Source organism: Salarias fasciatus (assembly GCF_902148845.1).
Source record: "Salarias fasciatus chromosome 23 unlocalized genomic scaffold, fSalaFa1.1 super_scaffold_20, whole genome shotgun sequence".
NCBI lineage: Eukaryota > Metazoa > Chordata > Actinopteri > Blenniiformes > Blenniidae > Salarias > Salarias fasciatus.
The window spans coordinates 4,081,455-4,108,673 of record NW_021941230.1 but is presented as its reverse complement, the minus strand read 5'-3'; the positions used below and the strand labels follow the sequence as shown (position 1 = coordinate 4,108,673).

The 27,219-nt window shown below is 47.1% G+C and overlaps 1 protein-coding gene and 1 long non-coding RNA gene across 2 annotated transcripts; both read left to right on the top strand.

Annotated features, from left to right (window-relative positions):
- Positions 1–168: 168 nt before the first annotated feature.
- LOC115384131 (NACHT, LRR and PYD domains-containing protein 3-like) lies at positions 169–18,584 on the top strand. The gene is made up of 9 exons (XM_030086463.1): positions 169–379; positions 3,440–3,833; positions 3,956–5,780; positions 8,892–9,065; positions 9,149–9,322; positions 9,553–9,726; positions 9,810–9,983; positions 17,537–17,583; positions 17,775–18,584. Exons 2-9 carry the CDS (start codon positions 3,557–3,559, stop codon positions 18,353–18,355), a joined length of 3,426 nt encoding a protein of 1,141 aa, XP_029942323.1. The 5' UTR covers positions 169–379; positions 3,440–3,556; the 3' UTR covers positions 18,356–18,584.
- A 3,230-nt stretch (positions 18,585–21,814) lies between these two features.
- Positions 21,815–26,927, top strand: LOC115384156 (uncharacterized). The gene is made up of 3 exons (XR_003930813.1): positions 21,815–21,883; positions 26,523–26,578; positions 26,870–26,927. It is a non-coding gene; the product is annotated as an uncharacterized LOC115384156 (long non-coding RNA).
- Positions 26,928–27,219: the final 292 nt, after the last annotated feature.

Below are 27,219 nucleotides of genomic sequence, written 5' to 3'. Positions count from 1 at the left end.
TGTGTATGTCTGTCTTTTTGAGTATAGATGCATGCGCGGAATGCAGCATGGGGGGGGGGGTCCTGCAGGATTCTGTTTGTTGATGAAAGAGTTCTTACTGGGAGTCCAGTGATCTCAGAGCACTCTAACAGGAACTTCCCCCACCACCCTTCCTGTTTCCTCTGTCAGCTCTCCTCCCTCCACTTCTCTGCAGGACACGCGATTTCCCTGAAAGATAAGGAAAGCTTCCCGCTGCAGAGCGGAATGTGAAGAACGGAGACAGAATGAAGGACGGAGACGGACTGAAGCAGCTTCTTCTCTCTGCCAGCTTCTGGAAAAGTGTGAGAAGATTTGAAGGGATTTGAGAAGCTTACAGAACAGAGACGGAAACTTTTCAAAGGTACACACACACACACACACACACACACACACACACACACACACACACACACACACACTGGTGCAGTTATGTGTTTATGCCGTGTTCCTCGGTACTCTCATAATAGCTTCATGGTTTTAATATAAGTTTCAACAGCAGTTGAGATCTGGGCTGGTTTTTATGGAGGTGGTCAAGTTCCACATTGTGTTTAACAGGAAACAGTCAAATGATTCAGTGCTGAGTGTTACGAGGCTGAGACGGTGTCCTCACATCAAGAGACAAGAGACAGACAGAAGGACTGAGGAGGGACGGAGAGCAGCTTCTTCTCTCCAAAAGTGTCTGGAAGAAGATGTGAAGAGAGTTGATCAGGTGAGAATCTGTCAGCTCACAACAAAGCTTTCACAACGCTGTGTTGGACTGGATTTCACTGTGTGGCTGCTGGCTGTGTGTCTGTCCAGCCTATGGTCGCCTATTGTTCTAGTGGAGACACACATCAGGAACAACCTCCAAGTGTGTGTGTGTGTGTGTGTGTGTGTGTGTGTGTGTGTGTGTGTGTGTGTGTGTGTGTGTGTGTGTGTGTGTGTGTGTGTGTGTGTGCGTGTGTGTGCGTTCTTGTATTTCTATCCTTGTCGGGGCCAAATGTCCCCACAAGGATAGCAAAACGTGGAACGACGTGCCTTGTGGGGACCTTTTTCCGGTCCTCAGTAGGAGAAACAGTGTTTTCTTGACCATGTTGTTGTTACTGAAAAAAGTAAAAGTGCAAAAACATTTCTTTAGGGTTAGGCTTTATTGTGGTGTGGGTTAGGGTTAGGGTTAGGGTTAGGGGCTAGACATGAATGGGAGTCAATGGACGGTCCCCACAAGGATAGAAATACAAGACTGTGCGTGTGTGTGTGTGCAGTTAATCTAGGGAAGCTGGGGAGACTTATGCTCTTGATGTTTCTGCTCTCATTGACCTCAGTGGAGAGCCAGCCCCGACTGACACACACACACACACACACACACACACACACACACACACACACACACACACACACACACATACACACAAGGTGCAGTTGTGTTTTCACGTCATCTTCTTCAGTACTCACGCAATAGTCTCATGATTTTGACATAAGTTTCTACAGAGGCTGGGATGTTTTTTATGGAGCTGGGCGGGTTTACATTGTGTTTGAACAGAAAACAGGAAATAGTAACATGTTTCAACTCAATGTGAGTTATCAGGGTGAGATGGCGTCCTCAGATCAGGCAGACACAGACAGAAGGACTGACAGCAGGAGATAGAGGAGAGGACAACGCCTCCTTTAACAGGAAGGAACCTGGAGAACCAGACACAGAGGAGACTTTCTGTAGAACCTTAAAGTAAATATAGACATTCTGGTGTGTGTGTGTGTGTGTGTGTGTGTGTGTGTGTGTGTGTGTGTGTGTGTGTGTGTGTGTGTGTGTGTGTGTGTGTGTGTGTGTGTGTGTGTGTGTGTGTGTGTGTGTGTGTGTGTGTGTGTGTGTGTGTGTGTGTGTGTGAGAGAGAGAGATGGTTTGTGAGATGGGATGGAGGACTGGGGGATGGAACTACAGATCAAAATGGCGGCCAGCCGAAGACGACAGTTAAAATGGTGGATCACAGGATGTGCTTGGTACATGTGCTCAGTAACAAAGGAGAGCTTGAGAGGGGGTGAGGCCTGTTTCCTCTCTCAAGTGCAACTTTGTAAAAGCCAATTCAAAAGGAGTCTCCATGATCTGTGTTGTCCATCACCTCAGACCGGGTGGACGATGTTGGATTAACCATGTGATGTTTGGTGTGATGCTGGAGGCTGAAGCTTTACAATTCAGCATCAAGATTAACTTACAAACCCGGCGTTGGGTGAAGCGAAGTGATCATTAGCTTACAGACTGGTAACTCATCCTCAGTTCATCAGAACCGGAAAACAATCTCAATTAAATCCACACATCAAGAAACTTGGCAAAACCTGTCTATGCTAAAGCCCAGATAGTTCCCACGTTCCATTGTCTTTGGAGGAAGAGTCGCTTGGTGCTAGCCAGCTGCTCGGTACTAGCCAGCTGCTCGGTGCTAGCCAGGTGGTTGCTCTTTGTCTCCTGTTAGCAGGTCCCTGCTAACGTCTGTTGCTGTGCAGTGATAGACGGTGGAGGTGTTGAAGGGTTGAAGAACGGTTCCTGCCGTGGTTCTTCTGCGGCTGGAGGACTGGATCCGGGGCCTGGGTGGCAGTCAGATGCTGGGCCTGACTGGTGCTTGGCTTGGTCGGTCAGTCTGCCATGTGCTTATGGCTGGAGGCCGGAGATCCTGCTTCAGGCTGAAGGAGCTGGTTGCTTTGCCTGTGGAAGTCTCAAAGAACAGTTTGTGAGAGCAGAGGCGGTGCTCATCTGGCCTGTTCTGGTGGTCCTTGGTGGGCCCTGGATTCTGGATGCCGGTTTCCCCTTTCTGGTTAGGCCCTGGATCTGAGGGCCTACCCTTCCTTTGTTAGCAGTTAGCAGTGCTGGCTAGCTGGCGGTGGGACCTGGACAGTCCCTTCCTGCCTCCTCAGAGGTCAAGCAAGAACTCTCTTGGAGAACCTTCCTCTTCGAAGGTTGGGATCCAATGCACTGGAAGTTGGGGCGGAGGAACTGCGGGGCTGGGCGGATTCTGTGAAACCTGACCAATCAGTTCATCACCTCCTCTCAGAGATGGGCTTTGGAGCTCTGCTTGAATTTCAAATGCTTTCCCAGTGGGGTGGGGGGTGGGAGGGTGGGGTGGGGGGGCTGGTCTCCCCCTCCCCCTTGCCATATGTGTGCACACACACAGCGGTCATGGCAAATGAACAGCTTCCTGGTGATACCCACGATCCCCAACATAGTATTTAACTAATTCTTCTACTGACTCACTCTTCTTACAGTCAAAATGGTTCAAATGTACAAAATAGTGAAATTCCAAACCATACAAATAATGTTCAAAACTGAAAGTCTTGTTTTGTCCACCAAAATATCAGAGTGTGTGTGTGTGTGTGTGTGTGTGTGTGTGTGTGTGTGTGAGAAACAACAGGATGATCGACACTGAGCTCATGACGATTCTTCATTTGTGTTTTTCAGAGTCCAACATCTCACCTGACTCAAGCATATCAGCTCCTCACTGTGGTCTTTCCAGAGACTCTATGAACACGGTGTGAAAGATCAGTGAGATAGATCAGACTCTTCACTAGGTCAAAGATGAGCTCACCTCCAGAAGTCCTCCTCGAAATTCTGAAAGACTTGGGAGGTGAAGACTTTAAAAGTTTCAAGTGGTATTTCTGGCAACATGGACTTCTTGAAGGATTCAAACGAATCCCAAAGAGTGACCTGGAGACGTTGGACAGGGAGGGCACAGTGGATAAGATACTTGACACCTACAGCGATCGCACTCTTGAAGTCACTGAAATGGTTTTAGAGAAAATGCAGATGAAGGGTTTGTGGGAGAAACACTCCAAAAACATCTCAAAACCTGGAGGTAAGTCCTGGAAACGTGAAAACGCGGAAAGGTGTGTTAGTAAAACCAAACTTATTCTAGAGCAGTTCCAACATAACTCAATTCTTTTGTCTCTCTCTCTCTCTCTCTTGGAAAAAATAAAGGGGAATATGATCCTGAAGAGGGTCATTTGTCAGCAAAAGCTCAGGAGTGTCAGGAAGAACTCAAGTCCAACCTGATGAAGAGGTTCCAGCATGTGTCTGAGGGGGTCGCTAAACAAGGAGAGTCCACCGAGCTGAACCAGATCTACACAGAGCTCCACATCACAGAGGGAGGGACTGCAGGGGTCAATCAGGAACATGAGGTCAGACAGATTGAAATAGCATCCAGGACAGCAGACAGAGCAGAAGCAAGCATCACACCAGGAGACCTCTTTAAAGCCTCACCTGGAAGCTCTAAACCAATCAGAACAGTGCTGACAAAGGGAGTAGCTGGCATTGGGAAAACAATCCTGACACAGAAGTTCACTCTGGACTGGGCTGAAGACAAAGACAACCAGGACGTCCACTTCTTATTTCCATTCACCTTCAGAGAGCTGAATGTGCTGAAGGAGAAGAAGTTCAGCTTGGTGGAACTTGTTCATCACTTCTTCAGTGAAACAGAAGAAGCAGGAATCTGCAGCTTTAAGAAATTCCGGGTGATCTTCATCTTTGACGGTCTGGATGAGTGTCGACTCCCTCTGGACTTTCACCAGACTGATTTCGTGACTGACATCAGAAAGTCCACCTCACTGGATGTTCTGCTGACAAGCCTCATTAGTGGGAAACTGCTTCCCTCTGCTCGCCTCTGGATCACCACACGACCTGCAGCAGCCAATCAGATCCCTGCTGACTGTGTGGACAGGGTGACAGAGGTCCGAGGGTTCACTGACCAACAGAAGGAGGAGTACTTGAGGAGGAGGTTCAGAGAGAAGGAGCAGGCCAGCAGGATCATCTCCCACATCAAGACCTCCAGGAGCCTCCACATCATGTGCTACATCCCAGTCTTCTGCTGGATCACTGCTACAGTCCTGGAGAAGGTGTTGAAGAGCAGAGAGGGAGGAGAGCTGCCCAAGACCCTGACTCAGATGTACATCCACCACCTGGTGGCCCAGGCCAAAAGAAAAAAGGTCAAGTATGAAGGAGGAGCTGCCACAGATCCACACTGGAGTCCAGAGAGCAAGGAGATGATCGAGTCTCTGGGAAAACTGGCTTTTGAGGAGCTGCAGAAAGGAAAACTGATCTTCTATGAACCCGACCTGACAGAGTGTGGCATCGATCTCACAGCAGCCTCAACGTACTCAGGAATGTTCACTCAGATCTTTCAAGAGGAGAGCGGCACGTACCAGGACAAGGTGTTCTGCTTCATCCATCTGAGCTTTCAGGAGTTTCTGGCTGCTCTTCATGTCCATCAGACCTTCATCAACTCTGGAATCAACCTGCTGGAAGAGAAACAAACAACCATTCAACAATCTCCACAACAGCCTCAGCTCCACGACCTCCATCAGAGAGCTGTGGACGAGGCCTTGAAGAGCCCAAATGGACACCTGGACTTGTTCCTCCGCTTCCTCCTGGGTCTTTCACTGGAGACCAATCAGAGTCTCCTTCGAGGTCTTCTGAAACAGACCAGAAGTAACTCACAGTCCAATCAGAAAACACTCCAGTACATCAAGAGTAAGCTGAGTGAGAGACTGTCTGCAGAGAGAAGCATCAATCTGTTCCACTGTCTGAATGAACTGAATGATGGTTCTCTGGTGGAGGAGATCCAACACTCCCTGGGGTCAGGAAGTCTCGACACAGATGGACTGTCTCCTGCTCAGTGGTCAGCTCTGGTCTTCATCTTACTGTCATCAGAAGAAGATCTGAAGGAGTTTGACCTGAAGAAATACTCTTCTTCAGAGAACACTCTTCTGAACCTGCTGCCAGTGGTCAAAGCCTCCAACAAAGCTCTGTAGGTACTTCTTGATCAAAAATGGAGAACTTGATGCGCTCAACACCATAAATATTTTGCAGCTTTAAATGATTGTTTTCAGATAACTTAGGAGGGTCTTTTTTTAATTCAACAACTTTCCCAGTGGTTTAAAACAAACAAACAAAAAATATCTGCCTCAAAAATTCAAATTTGTGAATGTGAATGACATTATATGCATGGTTGTTTCAGGGGTTTATATTTGTGAAAAAAAGAATTAAAAAGTTCATTTGCAAACATCCTGCTCACAGATGCAAAGCACAAAACTGCATTCTACACTGGTCCGAAAAGGTGTTTTTGCCCTCCGGATATTCAAGTCCGATTAATGACGTACAGGGTTGGGAGGGTTACTTTAAAATTGTAATCCAGTACAATTACAAGTTACTTGTCAAAAAAATGTAATCAGTAACTTACTCTAATTACTTCAATTAAAAAGTAACGTACCAGATTACTTTTTGTTACTTTTAGATTACTTCACCAGCAAACATAAAAAATAAAGACAAACACAATGTGTTGTCCTCACAGTGTATTGACAACTCTACACAGTAAACAGTAAAAGCTCTGCGTGTTCTGAACTCTGTGTGTTCAGCCCCAATTAATACCAACAACATGACCTTTAACCTCTAAACCTACTTAGAACCTGACTTTCTTTCTTTCTGACTGAGGATCAGAACCATCAGTTCAGACTGTGTTCCTCCAGTAGTTCTACAGTCCAGCAGCAGCACCAGGAGCTGCATTGACAGTGTTAACACACATTTATATTATATACTCAGTCTGCTGTGTAGCTGTACTGCTGTAGTGAGGAGCAGGGTTTGTGTTCAGGTCGGCCATGCTCAGTATTTCTTCAAGAGTTCAGAGTTGATTCATTCCTCACTGACAGAAGGTAACATGCAGTCTCCAATAAATCCTCCATACAGGCTGAAGATATTATTGTCTCCATCAGATTCTTCTGAGTTCAGCCTGGTGAGGCTGTGGTTGTCAGCAGCAGGTTACTGACAGGTTAGCAGGTTACTGACAGGTTAGCAGGCTAATAACACTTTAGCTTCACTGTGAGTTCAGGTGTGTTTCATACCTGTAGATGTGTCCTCAGGTTTTATGAGTCCCTGGATGTTGAGACCGTTTTCACAGCTGGAGGCAGAATTTACTTTCTACAGAGAAGTTCTGGGCCTCATCTGACTTCAATACAAAATGTCGACGTTTCCAGCCAAAGAATGAGTTTCTCTCTCTGGAGCAGCCATGACTCCAGCAGCAGGTGGTAAAATTCATGGCAACGCTGGTTGAAATGGTGAAACAGAGCAGGAGGCTGCTCCAAGACAGCGGTCGATGCGGTATCTATCATTTATATATCTACGGTGTCTACTGTTTATAGATCTACGATGTGGCGGTTTGTGCCGTAAAGTGCTGTGAAGTGTCACAATGTCTGTATACAGCGCGTATGTCTGTTGTTGCTGGTATATTCTGTCTGATTTTCAAAAGTAATCCCGCTCAGTAATCCGTGTTTTTATCAGAAGTACCTGTAACGAGATTACAAATTATTTTATTAAATAAAAATGCAATTTTTTTCTTATGTACTGTGGAGGCTAAGCCTAGCTTAAAGGCCCTGAGGTGCTTCTAAAAGCATTTTGGCTGACGCACCCAACAACCCTTACTGCCTAAAAGAAGTGACTGAGGCGATCACTTGCAGGTTAACGATATGTCCATTTATTTCTCCACAGAACAAAGTCCAAACCAAACATGCACAGCATCGGCTTGCTTCCAGCATGACGACAGTCAAAACCATTTATCCTCCTGGGCAAAAACACCTCCTTAACAATGATCAGTTCCTTATTTATGACCTTGTGGTAATTGGCTCTTACAGTACATAAAGTGAGATATTGGTCTGGGGATATTGCTCATGGGTCTACTGGTTATAGAGTTTTATGTCAGCAGGAATAAAGAGCCTGCAGTAGCTCTTTTTGGGAGAAGAAGCGTGGCAGTGATGGACTTCTCAGGGATGTTACGGCCAAATTCCACTGCATGTGTGTCCACTCCGCCGTCCGCAGTGAATACGTTGCTATTTCAAATCAGTCAGAACTGTTCCACAGCATTAGTTTTGCTCTGTTGCTGGTTCGTTGCTCCGCTCCGTCAAATCCAAAAGCCCCCGGATCGCCCAGTTTTGATGCGGAGCAAAGCGGCGCATCGGAGTATTCAACAGCTGCTGTGAGAGGACATGATGTGGAGCTCAAATGCATTTGAATAGCAGAATAAACAAAACGAACGGTGTGAATCAGAAGAAGCAGACACACAAAGTGTGTGAGAGTGACAAACTGTCTGGTGGGCAGACACGGAGTGGTTAAGAAGTGCAGACGCTCACTGATAGATATTATAAATCACGATTACTTGTGGTTAGACGTTAGCCGCTAACCGCGAGCCGGCTGTTGGGGCAGGACTTCAATTTTCTGTCCACACCAATCAGGTGAACCGGATTTCTTCTTCTGTCTGTGTGATCTGTGTTCATTTCGACTGACAGCCCCCCCAAACGAGCAGCTGCTGTAATTGCATGACATTGTCCCTGCGTTCGGTCCGTCAGCGGTCCACTCTCAAGAGTGCAGTGTGGACGCAAGCCGAACCAAGTGAAGGTGAGAATATTCTCACCCCTCCACCAACACAGGAGAGCCGAGTCCCGGACTTTCCTGGTATGAAAGCAGCCTTACATACTTGTAATGAGTGCTTATTACTGTACCAGCTCAGGGTACTTTGGCATTAGACTTTTAATTTGCACTACAAAACATTTATCTAATAAGAGGCCAACCCATCATAAACATAGTGATATTACATGATCTCATACATCGAGCGTATGCTCTCCTGGGGTTCCGTGGCTCGTCGGAGTGCAGTGGATGAATGCAGTGGGCGTTGGGTTTCGCATACAAGATGGAGGCGGACAAGAGCGAAGTGGAGCACGTATGGCATGCAGTGGAATTTGGAACGTACAGTCAAATGCAGGGCGTTAGAGGTGTTGTCCATGATCAGTGACAGCTTTGTCATCTTTCTCCTGTCACCCACCACCTCCAATGATAAACACTGATCTGGTTTCAATTGTTGGTTCTCCTTCAGGTTGAGCGGCTGTGGTCTGTCAGAGAGAAGCTGTGAAGCTCTGTCCTCAGTTCTCAGCTCTCAGTCCTCCAGTCTGACACATCTGGACCTGAGTAGTAACTACCTGAAGGATTCAGGAGTGAAGCGTCTGTCTCTTGGACTGGAGAGTCCTCACTGTAAACTGGAAGCTCTCAGGTCAGGATCCAGCTGCTGTTTGATCATGTGGAGGATCTTCCTTCTTCCTTCTTGACTTGATGCAGCCATGTTTGTGTCTCCAGTCTGTCAGGGTGTCTGATCTCAGAGGAAGGCTGTGCTTCTCTGGTCTCAGCTGTGAGATCCAAGTCCTCCCATCTGAGAGAGCTGGACCTGAGCTACAACCATCCAGGAGACTCAGGAGTGAATCTTCTTTCAGCAGCAGTGGAGGATCCACACTGCTCACTGGAGAAACTCAGGTTCTATCATGATCATTGAATCTGTCCAATACTCTCGATTCTCCTCATCACATCTGTAGAACATCTTCTGAAATATCTAAAGGACATTGTAGCTGAACATTGCAGGCTACCTTTACTTTCTCTGCCTCTGATACACTCCACTGACTGAGTTTGTGATGCTCCAAGTCAGACATGTAGAACTGAGTCCATGACAAACATTGGTGTGGTTTTCATTGTTGGTTCTTCTTCAGGTTGAGCTGCTGTGGTCTGTCAGAGAGAAGCTGTGGATCTCTGTCCTCAGCTCTCAGCTCTCAGTCATCCAGTCTGACACATCTGGACCTGAGTAACAACGACCTGAAGGATTCAGGAGTGAAGCGTCTGTCTCTTGGACTGGAGAGTCCTCACTGTAAACTGGAAGCTCTCAGGTCAGGATCCAGCTGCTGCTTGATCATGTGGAGGATCTTCCTTCTTCCTTCTTGACTTGATGCAGCCATGTTTGTGCCTCCAGTCTGTCAGGGTGTCTGGTCTCAGAGGAAGGCTGTGCTTCTCTGGTCTCAGCTGTGAGATCCAAGTCCTCCCATTTGAGAGAGCTGGACCTGAGCTACAACCATCCAGGAGACTCAGGAGTCAAACTACTATCTGAGGCTGCGAAGGACCCACACTGCAAACTGAAGACTCTCAGGTATGGACACACAACAGGAACTCATCATGGAGACCGAGCTGTTCTTAAAAATGTCTCCAGTTGACTATCAGACTGGTTGTAAACACTCTTGGATGAGAAGCCTGTTTGATGTTGAACAGCATTCATCACAAATGGAACACTGGTCACTAGCTCGATCAAGAGATGGAGAAAATATATTTTATGGTGTTCATTGAAGCTTCATGTGTGATGTCCTGGACCTCTTCAGATTAGGAAAGGAACTGATGAAAAAAACGAATAAATAATAATGCATTGGTTTTATATAGCACTTTATTGGACACTCAAAGACACTTTACATTGCATTATTCATCCACTCCATACTGGGTGGCGGTGAGCTACTACTGTAGCCACAGCTGCCCTGGGGCACACTGACGGAAGCGAGGCTGCCAATCTGCGCCATCGGCCCCTCCGACCACCACCAACCATTCACTCTCACACTACTTTCATACTTAGGCAAGGTGGGTGAAGTGTCGTTGCCCAAGGACACAACAGTTTTACGCCTGCAAGAGCGGGGATCGAACTGCCATTTGCGCTACTATCACCCCACAATAGATAAAACACATACTTCTCTATCGTTCACGGTAAACTTGGGTGTTGATCAATGGCGTGTGCTCTCCCCCCTCCCCACTCTGTTGAGGGACAAGACAATGATGTCCTCAATCCTCCTTTTCATCCTCACCTTAGAACCACTGGCAGAACACTTCAACAGTCAGGATATTCACAGTGTTAGTTTAGTCAAGACCATCCAGAAGATAGTGTTATATGCTGATGACATTTTACCTTTTCTTTCAAACCCTAAGGTCTCAGTCCTGGACTCTCTCTCCAGTATTAACACAGTTGGATCGATGTCTTGGCCACACAGCAAATCTGAGGATCTGCTCCTGGAAAGTTATGACAGCATGTCCTGTTATTGTCAGTGGTTGTTCATGAGAGCAGTGGCAGAAGGGCAGAAACTGTTCTGGTTCTGGTCCTGGTGACCCGAACCCTCCTTCCAGAGGGGAGAGTTAGAAAGAGTTGGTGACCAGGGTGGGAGGGATCGGCCACCATGCAATCATCAGGATCCTGGAGGTGTAGAGGTCATGGAGGGAAGGCAGACTGCAGCCAATGACCTTTTCTGCAGAGCGGATGACTCTCTGCAGACTGTCCTTGTCTCTTGACTCTCTACAGTCTGTCCTTCTGGTCGCTGCAGCGAACCAGACAGTGATGGAGGAGTTGAGGATGGACTCCATGATGGAGGAGTAGAACTGTACCATCATCTTCACCGGCAGACTGAACAACTTGAGCTGCTGCAGGAAGTTCATCCTCTGCTGGGATTTTTTGATGAGGGAGCTGATGTTCAGCTGGAGGTCAGGGTGACGATGGAGCCCAGAAAGCAGAAGGACTCAACACTGTCCACTGGGGAGTCTCTCAGGGGGATAGAGGTGTCCACTGGGGAGTCTCTCAGGGGGATAGAGGTGTCCACTGGGGAGTCTCTCAGGGGGATAGAGGTGTCCACTGGGGAGTCTCTCAGGGGGATAGAGGTGTCCATTGGGGAGTCTCTCAGGGTGATGGGGAACATTCTGATGGGGAACATAGATTGTTTTATCTTTTGTAGATGTTATCATTATGAAAATCAAAGAAGGTTGTTTCAGATCTGGAAAGAACCTAGCCTGGGAATTCCCATCCTGCCTGCGCCCTCATTTCATTCCGATTTGCAGGGCAGTCTGGCGACCAAGAGGAGAATTTGTCCCTAAGTCCGGGACCCAATCACAGGACGGGGAGGGACAGTTAGACGATGACGCGCACTAAGCGACTGCGCGCGCACAGACACACAAACATATCTGTGGAGTGTGCATAAACGCGGGGTCCACTTTCCCTCATGTTTACTTTACACAAATGGCAAAAATTGTCCAGCGCCATTGCGAAAGAAGTAAACACAGCATTGCTTCTTCTTCCTGGTTTTGCTGTCGCTCTGCAGTTACGTCAGCGGCTAGAACTGAGACGATTGGCTCTGGGTTTCAGCAGCCCCAGACTGACAGACATGCGCAGTGCCCAATCAACAGTTGCGGAACATTTTAAACTGCTCCTCCCCTATGAGAAAGTGAACAAGTGGTTCCCAGCCTGAATCTCACTTGTGATTCAGGCGGCATTAGCCAGCCTAGAAAGAACCCATTCATGATGTACTTAACACATTAAAAAACCCAGAACGTGAAAAATGACTTCACAACTACTTGAGAATGAAAAGGTTTCACGTAACTTAATTTGATAGGATAGTCTGGTAGTTAATTGATAGTTTCATTCAATTCAATTCAGCTTCATTTATATGACACCAAGAACAACAGCCATTTCTCCACACTTTTACAGAGAAAACCCAAGTGGTTCCACATGAGCAAGCAACAGGGACTATGGACAGGAAAAAACTCCCTTTTAAAAGGAAAAAAAAATATTTGCAGAAGCACTCTTGTCAACTTTCTGCTGTCCCAGTTGGGGTGTCCAGGTCACTCATCCTCTTCTGTATCCTCGTCCATCCCTGTGTGCTTTGTCAATCTCACCTATGTCTGTGTGTCTGCCTAACCTCATGTTTCAGTCTTTAAAGCTGGGGTCGACGATCTTGGAAAACTAGCATGTAGCACGAATGTAGCATCTCCCCAAGACTCCGCCCAGCTCCCACCCCGTTGGAGGAGCTCCCATTGGGAGCGAACGCACTGGACGTGGAAGTGTCGCGCGCATGCGCGCAGAAGCGCCACGCACACGGAGTTTGTGATCGCCTCCAATGTTATTAACCTTTCTGACTGCCCGCACACAACGCGCATAGGAGCGCAGCATGCCCGCTCCACTTCATTCTATTTTTCACGTGAGCCGCGAGCGCCGAGAGCGCCTTGGCAACGCGCGTGCGCACTGAACCAGGGCCAGTGCACGCCATTGAAATATACGCGCAGGGGGCTGGTAGAACGGCGGAGGGATTTGATTGGTTTCTTAAAAGCGGTCCGCGCCTTTCGATTGGTCGGAGTTTTTACATTCCTGTGGCCGCTACAGTGGTCAGATTATTTCTGCACCTTTTTCCGTCCACATAATGTATTGACTTCTCCCAGGGGGCGAGGAGCATTTCACTCAGCATGACAAAAAGTGCTTTTGGACAACATCGTCTACCCTAGCTTTAAATGATCTCATCTATCTCTGGTGTTCTGTCTCTGCCCCTTCCTCCAGTCTATTCAGTGTTGTCTCTGTCTTTGTTCTGTCCTGGTCCGTCCCAGCTTCCTCGTGTTCTCCACATAACTACATCACTCATGCCACCTGTTGGAACCCTGTCTGGTGTTCCACACTTCTGGACTTCACTGTGTGTGTGTGTGTGTGTGTGTGTGTGTGTGTGTGTGTGTGTGTGTGTGTGTGTGTGTGTGTGTGTTTGTGTGTTTGTGTGTGTTAGAGATGCGGCGGTTGGGTGGGTTAGGGGGAGCTAGTGAGCTGGACAGAGTGTAAGCCTACAGCAGTGTGAGAAGAAGACTGAGCAGTGTGGCTGCTGTTTGTTTTTCTGAGGTTCATTTCAAACAGCGCATCGAAAATATCTGCCTGTAAGTACTCGAATATACTTAGTTGATGTTCAGGAAGGAGGTGAAACTGATACTTGTGAGTTTGTCAGTTTGTTTTGAAGTTTCAACACAGATGCTAATTCCGTTAGCATGTTAATGGCATTTCCATTAATAGTTAGCATTGAGCTAGCAGCTTTGATTTTAAATACTGACTTGTTTTGTTTTTAAACAATGATGTATGTTGTGATACATCTTGTGTATTTTTTCCACTTACATATATATCTTGCTTGTTTGAGTTTTACAGCCTTCAGGAGAAAGTAATAAATGCTCAGACCAGCTGAAATCTCCTGCTTTCTTTCTAAAGAACTGTTCTCTACAGGCCAAACTGAATCCAACATTCACGGAGGGCTGAATTATTAATGTTCATGAAGTTGAATAGAACTTGAATTTGATGGTTATAAAGTTATTTGCATTATTAATGCGGTTATTGAACTTTTGAGGTACTTATTTGTTGCTTATTGATACTTATTTTGAGAAAGAGAATATATTTTTCATTTAATACTGCAGTATTATTTTTTGATCTTAAAGGGACTTAAGGTAAGATTTGTGAAAAACTTCACATGCATTTCCAGTTTATTCAATGCTAATGGGTCGTGAAGCATTAAAAACCTAATATAACAGGCCAATCCGCGTATCTGTCTGTTACCTTACACAGGCTGTGTGCCACAGAATTTGTTGCTGTTCGGGGTCCGAATTTCCCGCGCAGTCGTGGGGATGTGACGTAAATTGATGCTGTATGCGCGTTGCTGAACAGGAAGAACATGGCCGCCGTGGACACGGACTCAAACACTGCTGGGATCAGGGGGGCCAGTGTTGCCAACTTGGTGACTTTCTCGCTAAATCTGGCGACTTTCCAAAGCCTCTTGGCGACTTTTTTTTGTCAAAAGCGACTAGCGACAAATTTTGCGACTTTTTCTGGTGCTCTGGAGACGTGACAGGACGTCTCCGCTGTCCTCAGCAAGCAGCGGGTGCTGCGTGAGCCCCTCCCCCGTCCCGAAGCGCTCACAAGCGGTCAGTGTCACGCAGCGCCCCCTGCTGCAGGCAGAGCAGACAGGAGACCCACACCACTCCTCCACACTTCAAATGAATCGCGCTCCGCAAATACGCCGCTGCTCACTCGCTGACAAACCAAGAATCAACAGAAGAAAGTTCTATTTGTAGTTTCATTTGTCCGCTCTCCCGGTAATATTATATATTTGCTCCCGTCTGTGAATCGAAGCACAAGCGCACCCCCCCCATACAATCGGATAACTGCATCCACTCAAAGCCCACAAAAAAACACCACGAAGAAAAAACAGGACTTTATCAGCGTTATCTCGTGAGTCAAAAAAAAACAACAAAAAAAAAAAACGATTCATGGAAGGAACTTCAGCTGCATTTGGGAGTGAAAACAGATGCTTACAAAAATCACATAATATACACTTTGGTCTTGCAGTAAACCGCGACGTAGTAAACAGCAGGAGCATCCCTGGTGCGGTACTGTGAAGCCGGACATTCTGTAAAATGTTTGTGCGCGCTCCCGTGCTGCCTTGGCTGGTGGCTGCAGTTACCCGCAGCACCTATGGTGGCAGCACTGAGGTAAATTTTGTAAAGTTGCCTTAAGTCCCTTTAAATCAAATGAAATGTTATCTCTGCTGTGAGTTTTTGAAAAAGGGGTTGTCTTATTATCAGAGTCGTCTTATATTCGGGCCAATACGGTACATTCGGGCGGGTTGCGGTTGAAGCACTCAAATAAAAAAAAAAAGCAACATTTTAATAGCCGAGGCATCTTCGATAGACCTAAAACTATTCTGTGGGTGGCGGGCGGGTTCGGTTTTGGAAAATTGATAAAAAACTGTTTGTGTGGGCGGATAGCGGGTGGATAGAGATTTTAAGAAGCGGCTGCAGATGGAAAAATAAGCTATACGTGCATCTCTGGTGTGTGTGTGGTTGTGTGTGTGTGTGTGTGTGTGTGTGTGTGTGTGTGTGTGTGTGTGTGTGTGTGTGTGTGTGTGTGTGTGTGTGAGAGAGAATCATGTTGTGGCCCTTCCTGGGTGGTGTATCCTTGAAGCTGGGTCCCCTGCAGAGCCTCTGTTCTACAAGTCACTCATCAAAAGGCCTTCTTTGTCCGTTTCTTCTTATTATACTGATCACGTATTGAAACGCAAATTTGACCCCCTAAACACGCATGAAAACTCACCAAATTTGGCACGCACATCCGGACCGGCGAAATATTTGATAAAATGGAAAAAAATAACCCCATACCCCCATCTGATCTCTAGCTCCACCTAGAAACAGTAAAATAGCTGCCACGGCCCGTGGGAATATCGCAGAGAGATCAAACCAACGCTCACACGTTCAACTCCTCGAGATCTAAATTTCATGCGCCGACACTCCTGACCTAAATCCAACAGGAAGTCCGCTATTTCCCTTTCAATGTAAAATTTGGCTCAAAATCACTTCACAAAATAGTTATCTCCTTTGAGACCGTTTGTCATAGAGACGTCAGAGTAGCGTGACCTGATAGAGGAGAAATTTCTCCACAAAAGTTATTCACAACTTTTTCAAAAGTCTCACGGTGTGGATCTTATTAGCCCTCAAAGTTTGAAGTCTGAACCCCAATTATAAACACTAAAATGTACACTGCGTCCTGTAGGAATGTCGTAGAGAGGTCAAACCAATGTTCACGCATTCGTCTCATTGAGATCTAAAATTCACAGTTTCTCTACGTCAGAGTCAAATGAGGACAAATCATTGCGAACAACTTTGTCAAAAGTCTCACGGTGTGGATTTTATCAGCCCTCAAAGTTTGAAGTCTGAAATCCTGCCTTGCTCCGGCCCTCATCCGTTATAATGGGAAAAAAAGACAAAAACTCACCTTTTTTCAGCACCTCAAACAAGTGACGTCTGTGGTTAAACCGTGACTCCTATCAACAAACTGAGCACACATGAAGTGTCACAAGGTCCTTCTGAACAAGATGATGTAATGTTCAAAATGTCATGATATATGGCAGTTTTTCGCGAGACAGAAAAGGTGTGCCTTCTGCATTTTTTTTTTTTTTTTTTGCTCTCAGTTATAATGGAGGCAGATGGGGGAAAATCTCGCACTTCTCATAAACGGAGGCCTCTACAGTCCAAACTAAAAATCTGACTGCTCTGAAAGCTTCACCAACTTAAAGACAACTAATTTTCCTATCAAACGTGATAATTTTGGTTTACTTTTGCCCAAAAGGAATGAATTCTGGAACAGTAGTTTCTCAAAGAGAAACAGATTTTTTTCTGCCCCCCCCCCACTCTAGCTGCTTGTAACTGACATGACCATATATGGGCGTACAGTGCAGTTACACAGCTGACAGCAGCCGTCAATCAAACTCTGACACTCAATGCCTTCATTCAGTGGCTCTTAAATGTTTTTACATATAATTTTAGCAATTAGCAGTTCATACCTTTCAAAATAAAAGGCTAAAAAGTCTTTCAAAATAAGATCCACTGCTCACTATGAAAAATTCCAGTAAAAACCTCAAAAATGTGATATTTCAGTGTTTGCTGGAGTAGAGGAGACATGACTATCAAAACAACAGCCTCAGATCCCTTCAAAATAAAAGTCACATTTTTGCCAAAAAAAAAAAAGACATTTGAAACAAAACAAATGGAAAATTTCGGGTGAACCAGTGTTAATCACAGCATATACTACCTTTCCAAAATAAAAGCCCCAAATCCCTTCAAAATAAAAGCCCATTTACAACAGAAAATGAGGTAAAATCATGAAAATGGATGTTGGTTCAGTCCCAACCAATGCCGCTAGCGGCTTTAATTCCTACATGATGTTCCATTCAGATCCAAATGTCTTTCCAGTCTGTTTTCTGAGCCTGTGTCAAAGCGTGGACTGGAGTCTCTCCAGGGACCAACTGAGGAGTTCTGCTTCATGTTCAGCTGCAGTTAGGACTCATGTTGGAGAGAAAACCCTTCTGACTGTCTCTCTTCCTGCAGGGTGGACCATAGTGGAGAGCAGTGGCTCAAACCTGGTCTGAAGAAATGTAAGTTGGACTCATCACTGTCCGTTTGTCTTTCAAAGCTTTGTTTTCACTCAAACATTACTGACAAGAGAAATCGAACAAAAAGTGTCCTCATCAAACTTTCTATCCATCAGTAACATGTCAGGAAGTCCTCAAACAACAAATCCATCACATGTGTCACATCAGGACTTTTCTCTTTTTCTCTCCATCAGATTTCTCTCAACTTCAACTGGATGAAAACTCAATGCACAGAAACCTCAAACTGTCCAACAACAACAGGAAGGTGACATATTTGGAGGAAGAGCAGCCGTATCCTGATCATCCAGACAGATTTGACTTCTGGCCTCAGCTGCTGTGTAGAAATGATCTGAGTGGCCGATGTTACTGGGAGGTCGAGTGCCGCGGAAATGTAGAAATATCAGTGAGTTACAGAGGAATCAGAAGGAAAGGACACAGTCTTGAGTGTTGTTTTGGACGGACTCATCAGTCCTGGACTCTGAGGTGCTTTGATAGACGTTTCCATCTTGGAGGTTACTATGCCTTTCACAATGCCAGAGTAACAGCCGTCTCCTCCTCCTCCTCCTCCTCATTCTTATGGTACTTTTTCGTCCCCTCTAGTAGAGTAGGAGTGTATGTGGACTATCCTGCTGGCTCTGTGTCCTTCTTCGAAGTCTCCTCCGACTCTCTGATTCACCTCTACACCTTCAACACCACATTCACTGAACCTCTATATGCTGGATTTTGGTTTTGCCTCAACTGGTCTGGTTCTTCAGTGAGTCTGTGTCCTCTGTAGGATAGATGGTCTCTGGCTCTGACAGCAGGGAGGAGGAGGGGCCTATGAGAAGGTGGGAGGGGCCTATCAGGAAGTGGGAGGGGCCTGTGAGAATGTGGGAGGAGTTTGGCTCCACGAAAGATGTGATTTCGTCTTTGCTTCATCTGGTGTTTGTTGTGGTTTCATCGTTGTTGTGCTTCTTGAAATGTTCCATCATAAAGTAATAAAGGTAAATCATTGACAAGTCAAACACTCTGTCTCATTTTACTTGTCTTCAATTAGATTTGTTGTTCAGTCAACAAGGAGCTAAAAGTTGCTAAGACAATGTACCACCATCATAATGCTTACTCAATGCTGTGGTTTGTGAGAGTTTCCTCACATTAGAAGGGGTAGGTTTTGGTGAAGTGGGGAGGTGCGTTGCACTGTCGTTGGGGTTAAATAGGCAGAAGTGTTCTATTGAGGCATGCTTCCTGGATGACAGCTGTCACTGTGTGTGTGAATGGCTCTGGATTCGTCCACCACCCGCCGTGTGATGGTGTTCCTGTGGGATCCGCCGGCCCTGGACAAGTACGCCGCCCTGAAGGCGCAGCTCCTCCGTCTGTTTCGGCTGTCGAACGTGGAGCGCGCGGAACGGCTGTTATCCCTTTATGGCTTGGGAGACAGCAAACCGACGGAGCTGATGAAGAACATGTTGGCGCTGCTGGGATCAGGTGACACATCATTCCTCTTCGTCCACCTGTTCCTGCATCAGCTGCCAGCCCCGGTGCGCACCGCTTTGGCCACTCCGCCGCTGTTATGCATGAAGGACTACCAAGGTCTGGCGGAGGACGCCAACAGGATCCTGGTCGCGTCACGTGCGCTCAGCATTCATGCTGTGTGCGGGCCAGCACCTGGCAGTAGCAGCACCTGGAGGTGGGCGCACCTGCTGCGGTTGCCGCCGTGCAGGATCGGCGTACGGAGGACAGGGCGCTGTGTTTTTCCACCAGAGGTTCGGCCCCGGGCGAAGCTGACTGTCTCTCCTGGGCGCACGTGAACTCTGTACTGCTGGGGGTGGCCGCCGACCAGCAGGCTGATTCGGAGGACCAGGAGTACAGGACGGCCGCTACAGCGTTGCAGCTGACCGCAGTACCGAGACGCCCTTTTAAAGATTTTAAAGAATATCAGGTGGAATTTAGATAATATAAAGCTCACAGTGTTGGTTCTACTGGACCTGAGTGCCGCTTTCGACACAGTAGACCATCACATTTAAATAAATAGATTGAGTCACCTGGTGGGCCTCTCTGGTACTGTTCTTAACTGGTTGAGTTCTTATCTCACAGATCGATGTTTTTATGTAAGCTTGGATACTTGTTCCTCAGGAATCCATGAAATTAGGTGTGGGGTTCCCCAAGGTTCAAACTTAGGTCCCATACTTTTTAATCTCTACATGCTTCCACTTGGGGACGTCATCAGGAGACACGACATCAGTTTCCATAGTTACGCTGATGACACTCAGCTGTACATTGTCATGTCTCCTGGTGACTCAGGGCAAATAGAATCTCTTTTTAACTGTATTTCAGACATCAAGTCATGGATGGCAGTGAATTTCCTACAGCTCAACCAGGACAAGACTGAGGTTTTAGTTATCAGTCCCGAAGGCCAGAGGGAGAAAATTTTACCAAAATTATTAGATTTTAAACCAGCACAATCAGTTAAGCACCTGGGCGTGATTTTTGACTCTGAGCTAAGTTTTATTCCACACATTAAAAACATAACTAAGATTGGATTTTATCATCTAAAGAATAAAGCCAGAGTCGCCCATTTCTCTCTCAGGCCAGTACAGAGGTGCTCATGCAGCTTTTATCTCCTGTAGATTAGATTATTGTAATGCCTTGCTCGCTGGTCGTCCCAAAAAGAACATTTCAAACCTACAACTATTACAAAACTCAGCCGCCGTGCTGACAAGGACCAGGGGGCGGAGCCACATTACACCGGTCTTACAGTCGCTGCATTGGCTCCCTGTCCGCTTCAGGATTGATTTTAAAGTTCTCTTAATAGTTTTTAAATGTCTTAACGGCCTTGCGCCTTCTTATTTAGCCGATCTGTTTTCACCCTATCGACCCTCGCGGGCCCTGAGGTCCTCTGGCAGTGCCTTATTTGTGTGTTCCTAAAGCCAGAACCAAGACTCATGGTGAGGCGGCTTTTGGCCACTACGGCCCCCACCTGTGGAACAGCCTGCTGGAGGACCTCAGGACCGCAGAGACTGTTGATATTTTTAAAGGGAGGTTGAAAACACACCTTTTTAATCTGGCTTTTAATTGAGGCCTAGTTCTTATCTCCATCTTTTTTTATTTTTTATTATTTCTGTTTTAATCTACTTATCCTATTTATTTGTTCTATTTTTATTATGTATTTTTAACTTATTTTACTTTTTTACTTTATAATCTCATCTACTTATTTTCTATTAACTTTGTATCATGTCTTTTTATGTTTTTAGCTGCTTAACTCCAGTGTTTCCTTCAGGGGGGTTCTTCACACCGGGAGTTGGTCCTGGTCCTCTGCTGGGGTCGCTGCGTTCGAGTCCTCTGGTCCCGGTTGGCCTGGGGGTCTCCACACCCTGGTGTGCGGGTTCCCCTTGGTCTGGCGGGGTCGGAGGTCGAGCGCTGGGGCCCCAGTATTAATGACCTTCACCTTCTCCTGGCGTGGACGGCCCCACTGGTAGTGTTTTCCCATGATGCTTAGTGCCATGCCGTGTCTCCTCTGTCTTGCCATGGGCAAAAATTGGGTGTATGTCTGTTTCTGTGTGTGTGTGTGTGTGTGTGTGTGTGTGTGTGTGTGTGTGTGTGTGTGTGTGTGTGTGTGTGTGCGTTCTCGTATTTCTATCCTTGTTGGGGCCAAATGTCCCCACAAGGATAGCAAAACGTGGAACGACGTGCCTTGTGGGGACCTTTTTCCGGTCCTAAGTAGGAGAAACAGTGTTTTCTTGACCATGTTGTTGTTACTGAAAAAAGTAAAAGTGCAAAAACATTTCTTTAGGGTTAGGCTTTGTTGTGGTGTGGGTTAGGGTTAGGGTAAGGGTCAGGGTTAGGGGCTAGACATGAATGGGAGTCAATGGACGGTCCCCACGAGGATAGAAATACGAGACTGAGCGTGCATGCATGTGCATGTGTTTGTGTGTGTGTGTGTGTGTGGTGTATACTGCGGCTTTTATTCTTTTGTTTTTTATGACTGTTTTTTACTGTTAAGCACTTTGCGTTGTTTTTATTATCATGAAAAGTGCTATACAAATAAAGTTTGATTGATTGATTGATTGATTGATTGATTGATGATTATCTGTGGAAATTCTATGATTAATCACAATCAAAAATCTGTTGACAGCCCCGTTTTCAACATTTCAATAAGAACTGCAACCGTAATTTTATTCTGAAGAGCTGATCTGTGTCTCACTTCCTCTGATGGGAGGGTCTCATTTAAGAAAAAGAAGAAAAACCATCAGAGGGGCAGCAGAAAGCAGGAAGTGAAGCGCTGAGTGAGTTCAGACTCCGACTGACAGCCTGAGAGGAGAAGCAGGTGAGTGCTGCTGCTGCTGTTCTCTTCTGGATCCGGGGTTTCTGGCTCTGTGAAGGGAGCCGTTCCTTTGAAAGAGCCGTTCTGAAGACTGGCTCCTTGATGAACGTCATGTGATCTCTAGTAGAAGGACGGAGACGTCGCCATTAGACGAGCAGGAGGCCCGCCATCATTTCCTGACATGTGGCCCCTGAGTTTCCATGCGGTGGTGGAAAGATGTTTGTTGACCAGGACTGAAAGAGATAGTTTTCTGACAAATATTACATTGTGCTTTATCTTGGACATTGTCCCTAGAAAAGTGTGTCCACATGTTCCTAAGACTGAGAAATGTATGCTTGCGTGTGTGTGTTCCTTCCTTGTTCGCTGCTGCTCGTCACAGTCAGTGCTGAATTCAGACCAATAACAGGTCAGACAGCTTGTCGTCTGGTTTAACATCAACCAGCAGCAAGAGACATGAAGCCAGTCTCCACTGACGAGGAACCGGTTCACCTCCGTCTCCAGACTCTCCTCCTCCTCTACGATTACTAATTACAACTGCAGCAACACATCATCAGCAGGGTAAAACTAACCTGTCTCACGACGGTCTGAACCAGCTCACGTTCCCTGTTAGTGGAGAACAATCCACAGCTTGGTGAATTCTGCTTCACAGTGAGAGGAGGAGCCGACATCCAAGGGTCAAAAAGCGACGTCACTATGAACGCTGGGCCGCCACCAGACAGTTCTCCCTGTGGAAACTTTTCTGACTCCTCCTGCTTAAAAGAGACGCTCAAACGAACGAGTCGTTCACGAACGTCACACCACCGTCTTCTGATGCAAGACTGTGTGTGTGTGTGTGTGTGTGTGTGTGTGTGTGTGTGTGTGTGTGTGTGTGTGTGTGTGTGTGTGGGTGTGGGTGGGTGGAGGGGGGTGCACACAACTTTTTCATGTGAGAAACAGGAAACTTTCACAGAGTTTCATCTTCGGTTGAGAGAGAGAGAGAGCGAGAGAGAGAGAGAGAGAGAGAGAGAGAGAGAGAGAGAGAGAGCTAACGGTTGTGCTTGAACAGGCATGAGCAACTGTGGAAAGCAAAAGTTTTAAAAGGAAGGAACCTGCAGAACCTGGACCAGGCTCAGAGGAGGAGACTTTCTGCTGTTCTGGTTGAGAGAAAAGGTGGAGACAAAGATGACACACATCCTCCGTTCTGAAGAGAGAGAAGGGTGTTGTTTCTTCGTGTGTGTGTGTGTGTGTGTGTATGTGTGTGTGTGTGTGTGTGTGTGTGTGTGTGTGTGTGTGTGTGTGTGTGTTTGTGGTAGAGATCGAGTTTCCCTTTAGAAGTTTTTCAAATGAAAACAGCTTTGGTAGAGGTTTCTGTTCACACAGCAGTGGCACTCAGAGGAAAAGAAAATGGAACTTTATGAAAACACTCTGACTTGGTCTCCGTGGTAACGGACATAAAGAAGACTCCCAAGAAAGACCCGATCTCTGATCCCTTGTTGACAGAAGAAACGCAGGCGCTGGTCATGAGCAGCACTATCATGTCTCCACGACAGGGAACACAAGTCCTGGTCCTTCAGTCTCTGGTAGTCCTGGTCCTTCAGTCTCTGGTAGTCCTGGTCCTTCAGTCTCTGGTAGTCCTGGTCCTTCAGTCTCTGGTAGTCCTGGTCCTTCAGTCTCTGGTAGTCCTGCTCCGTCCATCTTTCTGGACAGTGTTTTGTAATTCCTACAGAGTACCCCGCGGTCCTGGCCTCGGCCCCACACCTCCCCCTCACTGCCCCTCAGGACGCTCTCTGTGAGGACAAACCTGCTGTTGGTGTCCCCCGTCTCCACATCCAGAACACTTCATGCTCCCTGTGTGTGTGTGTGTGTGTGTGTGTGTGTGTGTGTCCAGTCAGAGTGAAGCTGTCTCTGTCTCCTGGTGTTAATCAGCTCATGTGTGTCCATGAAGAGAGAAGAAGTCCTCGGTGTGTCGCTGCTGTTCGCTGCAGATCTGAGATCTGTCTGAAAGGTTCTGTAACGCCTGGTTCACACAGGACGCGGAGGCACCGCGGCAGCGCGCAGGCGCTTGGCTGTTCACACAGGATGCGACTCTGCTGCGCTCTGCGCGCTGGTCAGACATCGACAGAGCCCGGCAGTGATCGGTTGTTTCCGTCTTCTGTCAGTTATCCACATTGACGAGCACTTTAAACATGGGTAAATCAATATTTAAAATAAATATTCGCAGCATGTGCACGTGTCCCAATAATGTTTTAAATTAGGGTCAAATCCGAATGAATTGTGGAGTCCGTTTACTCCATTGTTTGTGCCTTCTCATAATATATCAAGGCTGTTGTCTCTATCATAATAAAGTGTATAAACGGACTAATTTCTTTGGGTTTGTGGGCTACTATTGGTTTTTAAACGCTTAACGTTTTATTTTGTCATCATTTCATCATTTTATTTTGTCATCCCAGTGCGTGCTGTTGTGGAGAGAAGAGCCCTGGCTGGCTCTCTACCTGTCGCTGCACAGGCTCCGTCAAAGAATGAGATTGTGGGCAGTGTTGCCAGATCCTCATGGCAGTTTCCAGCCCAAGCACTGCTGAAAACCCGCCCGTTTTTATAAAAACCAGCCCAATTCGGCCAAACCCATGAGATAGCGCTAAAACATTACACACACAACAGAAAACACTTCCTAAGCATACAAACCTTCACATAGTGACCATAACGAGGATAAACAACAATGCATTTCAAAACCAGCAGCTGCTCTCTCTCATCTGCACAGCACGGTTCTCACATGCACGCACGCACGCACGCGCACACACGCGGACACACACATGCACATCCTAATGAAATTATCTTACCTTCATGAAGAATCGGGCTAAAGTTCCATTTCTTTTTCTTTTTTATTACTTTGAACTTTGAACTCGCCAATTAATAGGGAAACCAGTTCTTCCAAAACCCCGGCTCCTCTCCGGGTTCTACACACTTCTCCACTAGTTAGCTGCTGCGTTCAGGTGACTGGAGCGAGCTGCGGAAAACTGAAACTCGGTCGTTCACATGAAGGCAGCGGTGACAGCTGGACTCAGGAGACACGTGAAGGAAGCGTGGACAATTTGCACAAAGGAACGGCTCTCAGACAGCTGTGAACCGGCTCTCGTCGTTCACTTAAAAGAGCCGTTCAAGTAACTGTCTGTGGAGGATGACAATGGTTGCTGCAGACGACTGGTTTTCTGTATCTGCCGCCTTGCAGTCGTCTCAGCTCGGCAGGTACACAGTGGAGGGGGGCGTGTCGCGTGTCTGCACCAGCCGCGGAAGAGCGGACAGACGTGATTTCCGTAAAAAAATCCGCTATCGCGGAACTTGGGCTCCCGCCCAAGTCTGATTTTTCCAGCCCAAGGAGTTAAAACCAGCCCAATTTTTACATGCCCGCCCAAGGCTCTTTTTCCCAGCCCAATGACTTTTAAAGTCGCCCAATTGGGCGGGAACCCGTCCAATCTGGCAACACTGATTGTGGGTTAATCCAGTCAATCAAAGAAGGAAGCAGCACGGTGTTTTCCATCATCTTGTTGGTGAACTGCGCCTGTGTGTGTGTGTGTGTGTGTGTGTGTGTGCGTGTGTGTTTATCTGAAAAAGAAAACCAAAAAACAACATAATTTATGTTATTTTACTTGATTTTAATTTGAAAATGGAAAGGATTCTCTCGTATTTTCCGTTCCAGACTTCCTGTGTGGTGCGATCTGCTCTGTCCAGCTTTACAACTGGCGCTCCACGGCGCGCGGCTCGTGGAGAAAATAGAGAAGAGCGGAGCGGCCGCGGTCCAAAGCGCGAGCCGCTCCGCGTGCGTCGCGTCGCAGCGCGTCCTGTGTGAACCGTCAGATTGGTTAACAAGGACGCCGATCTGAAACTCGGTGCGCGGCGCCTCCGCGTCCTGTGTGAACCAGGCGTCACGGCCCGAACACACTGGACACGGAAGCGCCGCACACGGCGCTTCTGATCGCCTCCCATGTTAACCTGTCTGACTGTCCACACGCAACGCGCAGGGGAGCGCCGTGCGCGCCGCGGCTCGCGCTGTGCAGCGCGCCCGCTCCGCTTCCTTCTATTTTTCACGCGAGCCGCGAGCGCCGAGAGCGGCTATTCTCAAGCTGGATCAAGCGGATCGGACCAGACAGGGAGTCGGAAACAGAAAAGGCAAGAGAGTCCGGTCAATTTTCAAAGTAAAACAGATTAAATGACGATTGGTGACGCTCGTCCGTCTAGAATTTGTCACTTGGGTCTAATCACAAGAGACATGGACACACACACAAGCAGACATACGCACGTACGCACTGAATCAAACACACAGAAACACATAAATGAACACACACACACACACAGCGACAGAGATTTGCGTGATGCAGAAAAAAAGAGGACAGGAGGAGAAAAAGTCTCTCCACAGGTCACCAAAACACACACATCCATCCTGGCAGAGCGAGACAGAGGGAGCAAACGTGAAAACAGAGAGCAGACGGATCCAGCCGAGTGCAGTCGATGTGTGACCAGGCGGAGAGCGCAGGCAGCAGATACGCCTCCAGCACGAACAGCCAAGTGCCGGCGTGGAGACGTTCGAGGCGCACGCGGCGCCTCCGCTACGTTTCCGCGTCCAGTGTGTTCCCGACGTTAGACATGATGCTGCTGCTTTCTCTCTCAGTGACTGAAGATGAGTGGTGTGGATGAAGAGGAGGACGGACCAGAGTGTGTGGACAGGTGAGAGACGCCAGCTGCTCCTGCAGAGTCCACAGCAACAGCAAGGAGGAGACGAGATGCAGCGCTGCTGTTTCTGTCTGCTCTCAGTGAGCTGCACTCATTCTGAGCTTCAGTCAGAACCTCCTGACCTGTCAGTGACCAACACACCCTGCTGGGAGGCTCTGACCTTTGACCTCTGGCATGGTCCGTCTCTTTACAACTGTGTTGATGATTGAATTCATCAATCAGTGTGTGTGTGTGTGTGTGTGTGTGTGTGTGTGTGTGTGTGTGTGTGTGTGTGTGTGTGTTCAGACACACAGCAGAGTCTTCAGGATCCAGCAGGTTGTCTCTGAAGAGTGACTGGTCCAGACGTACTCCACCAGTCTTCAGTGTTGAACCTGGACCTTCAGACACAAAGTAAGAAACTCTTTTCTTTTCTTTTCTTTTCATCTCTTCCAGTGTGTCTTGGTTCTGTTTTGGCTGAAATCTGCTCATTACACTTTTGACTAACCAAGACTAAGGCTACGCTCACACTGCAGGGCTTGATGCTCAATTCGGATTTTTTTGCGAGTTCGTTCACATTTACAATAAAATGCGACTTGTATGTGATCTCCCGTCTGAACGGAATACCACCCAAAAGTGTCCCGCATGCGCAGAAGAGG

Coding starts and splice junctions, on each gene's coding strand:
- LOC115384131 (XM_030086463.1), top strand. CDS start 3,557: ATGAGCTCACCTCCAGAAGTCCTCCTCGAAATTCTGAAAGACTTGGGA. Junction 3,834..3,955: donor AAACATCTCAAAACCTGGAG/GTAAGTCCTGGA, acceptor GAAAAAATAAAG/GGGAATATGATCCTGAAGAG. Junction 17,584..17,774: donor CAAACCTGGTCTGAAGAAAT/GTAAGTTGGACT, acceptor TCTCTCCATCAG/ATTTCTCTCAACTTCAACTG.